This window comes from Centruroides sculpturatus, unplaced genomic scaffold (assembly GCF_000671375.1).
Source record: "Centruroides sculpturatus isolate CEXI.00-Female unplaced genomic scaffold, Cexi_2.0 scaffold2978, whole genome shotgun sequence".
NCBI lineage: Eukaryota > Metazoa > Arthropoda > Arachnida > Scorpiones > Buthidae > Centruroides > Centruroides sculpturatus.
Window position 1 is genome coordinate 1 of NW_019387144.1, and position 6,317 is coordinate 6,317.

The 6,317-nt window shown below is 28.4% G+C and overlaps 1 protein-coding gene across 1 annotated transcript in view; it reads right to left on the bottom strand.

Moving 5' to 3' along the window:
- Window positions 1-2,743: 2,743 nt before the first annotated feature.
- The window catches only part of LOC111616188 (geranylgeranyl transferase type-2 subunit beta-like), an 11,407-nt gene continuing 7,833 nt past the window's right edge, over window positions 2,744-6,317 (bottom strand). The window contains exons 2-4 of the mRNA XM_023357608.1: window positions 4,183-4,235; window positions 3,031-3,141; window positions 2,744-2,899 (exon numbers count right to left, since the gene is read on the bottom strand). Of these exons, the coding sequence (XP_023213376.1) occupies window positions 2,759-2,899; window positions 3,031-3,141; window positions 4,183-4,235 (305 nt within the window). The 3' untranslated portion in view covers window positions 2,744-2,758. The remainder of the gene's footprint in view (window positions 2,900-3,030; window positions 3,142-4,182; window positions 4,236-6,317) is intronic.

Here is a 6,317-nt window from a genome sequence, read left to right on the forward strand (position 1 = left end):
TGTTAAGGGTCTTACATCTTTTGTAAAAAAAAAAACAAAATGAGAATGTTATCATAACTCACTGCTTTCTTCATAGGGAGGCCTTGATGGCAAAAACATTGGAAGAAAAATTAAGAAAAATTTTAGATCAAGTTGTTCATATGGTAAACTTTATTAAAACAAGACCTGTCAAATCGCATTTATTCGAAAAGCTTTGTATCGATATGGATTCACAACACAGACAGCTGATTTTACACACTGAGGTGAGGTGGTTGTCAAGGGGAAAAGTACTTACTCATGTACACAAGCTACGACAAGAACTTCTTGTGTTTTTGAAGAAATGAAACAGTTACATTTTTGTAACCTCCTTCGGTGCAAATTTTGGATTGCTAGGTTAGAGTATTTGGCCGATATATTTCAGCAGCTCAATATTTTGAATACTAGCGAGGTTGCAGCCAGAGTTTTCAACATGAAAACATGAACATTGGATGTTCAGTGCCACCTTCTTGTAAGCTTAGAAGTTTGACAATGGCATTTGGAACGTCAGTAGAATCTTGCTTGACGATCCAAATGCCATTGTCAAACTTCTAGGCTTACAAAGAAGAAGAACTGGTAGCTATATCCTCTGAGCATGGATTGACAATTAAACACAAGAAATTGTCTCTTGAAGCTTATTGGATTTCTATAAAAGAAGAATATGTGGCAATATCTAAAAAAAGCTTTGAACATTTTACTACAATTTTAAATATCCTATTTATGTGAATTAGGATTTTCTACCCTAAACATTAAGGGTAAAAAGAGAGGAATTCTTCAATGTATTGATGAGGAATGAGAGTTTGCCTTTCAAATATATGCCCAAACATTGAAAAAATTGCTAAGACACATCAGGCACATGTTCCTCATAAACACAAGAATGAAAAAACTTTCGTGCCAGGACCTGCCAAATTTACTAAATCTTACTAAGAATGTATCTATATACATAAAAGATAACTTTTTTGTATATATTTTTTTATTTTTTAACCCCTCTTTTTTACGAATTCTAAAAAGCATAACTCAAAAAATGTAACATAAAAATGTTTTTTAATGTCAGAATAAATTTAATTTTGTCGTATTTATTTTTTTTAATTACCATAAAAGCAAACTCGAACTTTATATATTTTTTTCTTTAATATTTGACTTAATTCTTATAACATATTTCTCAGAAATTTGTATATAGTGCACCTACAATTATTTGTAGGATTTTAAATACACCCCGACTTCAAAAAGTTTGAGAACCACTGATCTAGATAATAAGCTACTGTTGAATTGTTGAGAATGTACTACAAAGAAGGTTTGCTGGTATATGTCCACTCCAGTATTAATAAGTGTGAATAGAACATTTTTCTTAACCAGTTAACAAACAGTAAACATAAAATTCTTTTAATTAAATTCATCTAAACATGGCAAAAATTTTATATTTTCATATATTTGAAACATTTAAACTTGTGAGATCTCAGCAGTCACCTACATCACTATCTTGAGAAAGAAGTACACCTAGAAAATGTTACTTTACCAACAACAATGACCAAATAGACACACATACACAGGCTGTATTTCAGCATGAAATCTGACTAGTTGTTACCTAAATGATCTGAAGTCAATTATTATTTGGTAAAACTGGACTGGTCATCCAAGTAACAAGATATATCAAGGTAAAAACAAGGGAAGCAACCTGAACTTTAAGATGTGTGTATGGAGTCTGATAGAACGCTGATGAGAAGTTCGGTGAAGAAAGTTCAAAGTATAATGAGAGAAATCTATGGTCAGAAAAACAGTTTGGATCAAGAATTGAAGGATAGAAAGTGACTAGGAGCAAAGGACTGATTAACTATCCTCACCTTGGAAAATGTTGGACTACAAAGAAAATGGAATTTCATGCAGTAATATTATATCCAATTCTGAAGATGCCTATGTCAAATAAAGATCTCCCCTCTCTCTCTGCAAACCAGTAACACAGTATAAGCCAGAGAATGCTTAATAAATAAATATTTCTTATTAACCTGCTGAGCGTAATCCTTTCCATCTGGATTCAGCTATGCTTTCTCAAAGGTATATCATTAAAAGTTACATGAAGAATAGTAGACTTGCTACTGTTCATGCCAGGATCAGTTGACAACATTTATCATCTCATGAAGATAAATCTTGTCAACTGTGTCAACTGATCAATCCTGTGTCAACTAATGAACAGACACAGGAACTTCACAAACTGAATTATTATTTCCAGTAATAATATTAATATTCAGCAGGTAGTGTACAGTAGTGTGTCAATTATCCAAAATAATTGGGACAGAATAATTTTGGCTAACTGATTGCACTTAGTAGAGAAAGAATATGTAGACAAATACCTCAAATAAAGTAAAAATTTTAATTTTAATTCTAGTACAATAGTACAAAAAGATTAAGGCATAGAAATTTAATACATATGAATGATAAAAAATATAAAAAATTATCTAATTTATTAAAATACAAGTACTATGTCTTTCATTGCAATCTATGACATACTGATGAAACTTCAAATTCAAAATAAAATGTGTGATCACTGATCTAAAATTGATAAATCATTTATTATACAGCTAATATTTCTGCAAAACAAGTAGCCTGTACTTTCTGTCAGAACATAAAATGAATATAACCAAAATTTCATCTGGATTGGACAAAAATTGCAGGAGTCATAAGGAATTCACACACACACAGACAACAGTTTTTATAATAGTAACAAACTAAATTTTGAATCAATTAATTAATACAAAAAAATTAATTTTTTAATACCATTTAATCCACCAGAAGGAAGTTGGCGTTCTGAAAGCCACCATCCAAGCAGATTGGAATTAACTTGATGTAAATGACCAAGTATGGAAAGTGTACCCAAACAACAATAAATCTGAAAAAGTAGCACATTCTATAATTAAACTATCAACTTTTAATAAAATACTTATAATAATTTTATACAATAAAAAAATATTTTAAAAATGCCTTTAATTTATAAATTTAAAGACTAATTAATTCTCATACTTGTCCAGCATGAGTTTCTGATCCTGGTCGACATCCAAATCCTCCATCAAAATTCATGCATGATAAGATGAAATCTACAGTCTTTTTAACATTGATTGCTTGAACATGACCCTGTATTTAATTATTATTTATGTTTAGTCAATTTTAATATTTCAAAACTACCATAACACATTAATTTTGCTCATTTAAAATTTAAAATAAACTACACTTTACATACATATTTTAAAAATATATTTGTATACAAGCAAAATTTTTAAAAAATGTCATATGTTATAATTAATATAGAAAATTAGATGTACAATAAAAATGAATTCTATTTTAAAATATTTTTTTCTGTTTTTCAATATAATCAAAATTAAATTAAATTATAAATATTATTTTTATTATTTATAATGAAATGATAATTATTTTGATATTTTGAAAAACAAACAAGCTAAAATAAACTATTATTCTAAGATACTGCTGAAAACTTTAATAAATTATTGAAATTATAATTATTAATTTAGTTAAGAGATGGTGCCTAACATCTACCTCTAGTAGCAAATTACTTTGTATTATTTAAAAATCAGCAGAATTGCAGCCTTATCATTTAGGCAATCGTTGGATGCTTCTAAAAACACTGAAAATGAGAGTGAATTTCTTTTGTACTTTTTAAAAATCGAGAAAAAATTAAATAAACTTCTCTACGACAAGAAAAAAAAAACAAATGTTGCTTTAATAAAACAAAAACATTTTTAAATGTTGAGAACATTATTAAAAAATTTATAATTTTTATAACAAAATGAGTATTGTTAGGATCTTAGGGTGTAAAGATCTCTAATTGTGAAATTCTCATTTAATCTCTCACAAAGTACTAGTTGGTTGATTATAACAGTCCAGAGTGGACTCCGGTCACATCCTGCTTGTTCAACTGACCCAAACAAAAGACATCCCCAAATCTTGTGTCCACACATAGGTGTAACCTGATCGGACCACTGGTTGTTAGGTTTTCATATGTATAAAAACAACCAATCCAACAAGTATAATTGAAAGTTAATATTTTTTCAAAATGTTCTAAAAATTATGAAATAATTTATAGATTTTTTTACAAACAAATTTGCTAAATGATTTTATTTGTTTAGAATTAATTTATAAATAAAATTATATTCTTACCAATAATGCAAGACAAGCCACTGCACAAAATGAAAATCTTGTGTCTACTTCTCCTGTAAGGATATATTTTAGGTGAAATGTTTTAAAATATAATATAGAATAAACTATTATTACTATATCACATTTTTCATATTTCAATTTGAAATTATGCAGAATATGAAAAAATGTAGTAAATGTGGTATAAATATTCCAAATTAGTAAAAAATATAAATTTTATATTTATTTTTATTAAAAATACAATAGATTCTTTAATAGTTGATGTGTATTAAACAACATAAAACACTGAAAATCTAACAAAATTATTATTATAATTATTAAACTATAGCATATACAGTTGTTTTTCTTCTCAACATTTTTTCTGGTAATTATAGATAAATAAATTAATTAATTAAATAATAATTAATCAATTTTATTCAGTTTTATTTTATCTCTCAAAAGTAAGTAAAACCAATGCTTCGAGTATATTATATCAATAATTATACAGCACAACATTCAGTATCACCACTATCACTAGAATATAAGATTGAAGAACTTTCATAAGAAGTGTGTTGAAAAAGCATCTAGAAATAGATTTCGCCACCAGGACGGCACTGCCAACAATTCAGGCCATGTTGGTTATTGCTATAGCAGATTTTTTAATGTAGAAATTGTTTGGTTTTGATGTAATAATGCCTTCTAAGTGCTGAGTTCCAGGGTAAAAGTGGCTATGCCTCTTGTAAAGAAAAATGTTTTCATGCTATGTTTTCATTTCCAAGAGATCTGGAAAAACAAAATGCATGGAGAAGGAAATATACCAAGAGACTTTGAAATCACCAAGAAATCCTTTGTTTGTGAGTTGTATTTTGATAGTTGTTACATTATAAAGACATAAGATCTAATTATTGAGGGAGGAACATACATAGAAGTATTTACAACCAACACTAAAGATGCAATTTCTACTATTTTTCCCAGGAGCAGAAGGAACAAGAGAAAAAATCATAGGACCTTATCCATAAGCCATGGAAGAGTCCTGCATCCTTCCAAAAAAGCTATTGCATTTACTACTGCTGTGTGAAAAACATTTCAAACTCATTTCTATTTCTTATGTAGAAGATAAGAAATTTGTTGTTGTTATTGATGATATTGTAACAGATACCAACTTGATCTTAATCACTTTAGGATGTAAAGATCATTAATAGGAATTGCAATCCAGCAGTGTTTTCAATCTAGCTGGATTTTTGCTGGACCAACATCATTCCAGCTGGATCCAGTATGGATATATTTTTGGTGCAATAAAGTGTTATCTATCTATCTATCCAACAATTTATGGGTTTTTTTTTTAAAGAAATAAAACATTTTTTTAAATACTTAAGAAACTTTTATTATTTAGACTGGTTACTATAAATCAGTAAAACTTCTTACACATTTAGGTAGTAAACTTAACTTTGGTTTGGTTTAACATTTGAGATAGAGATAATTAACTTTAAATGTTTATTTATTGATTTAGTGAACGTCTCTTCAATCTGAAAAAATCTTTCTGGTACACTACCTCACAGCCAATTCAGGTTATAAACTCCTTTTATTGTTTTTTACAGATGCATTTGAGTAATTTTATAAGATGGTAAAAGTATTCTAAACAGGACTAAAAGTACCATATAAGTGTGAAAATTAGATCATATGAAACTCATGAAAACTCTTAAGCAATGAGGAGGAGCTAGTAAATTAACCTAGCTCAAAATGCATCTGTAAAAAACAATAAAAGGAGTTTATAACCTGAATTGGCTGTGAGGTAGTCTATCGGAAAGATTTTTTTTGGATTGAAGAGACGTTCACTAAATCAACATATAAAACAGCTAAACCATCGGAAAATTTAAATGTTTAGTTAGATTATAATTATAATGTAATCTTTAAGTTAAATAATAGCAAAGGTAATTCTTCATTTGTTGTGAAACCATGTTGTACTAGATTTTCTTTAGAAGTGTTGAACATGAGATCGTGTTATTAACCAATCACATGGCTTCTTTTCCACCTTTATTTAGTTGATACGGTATCATTTACGATATCAATAAAGGTGGAAAAGAAGCCATGTGATTGGTTAACAACATGATCTCGTGTTCAACACTTCTAAAGAAAATCTAGTACAACACTGTTTCACA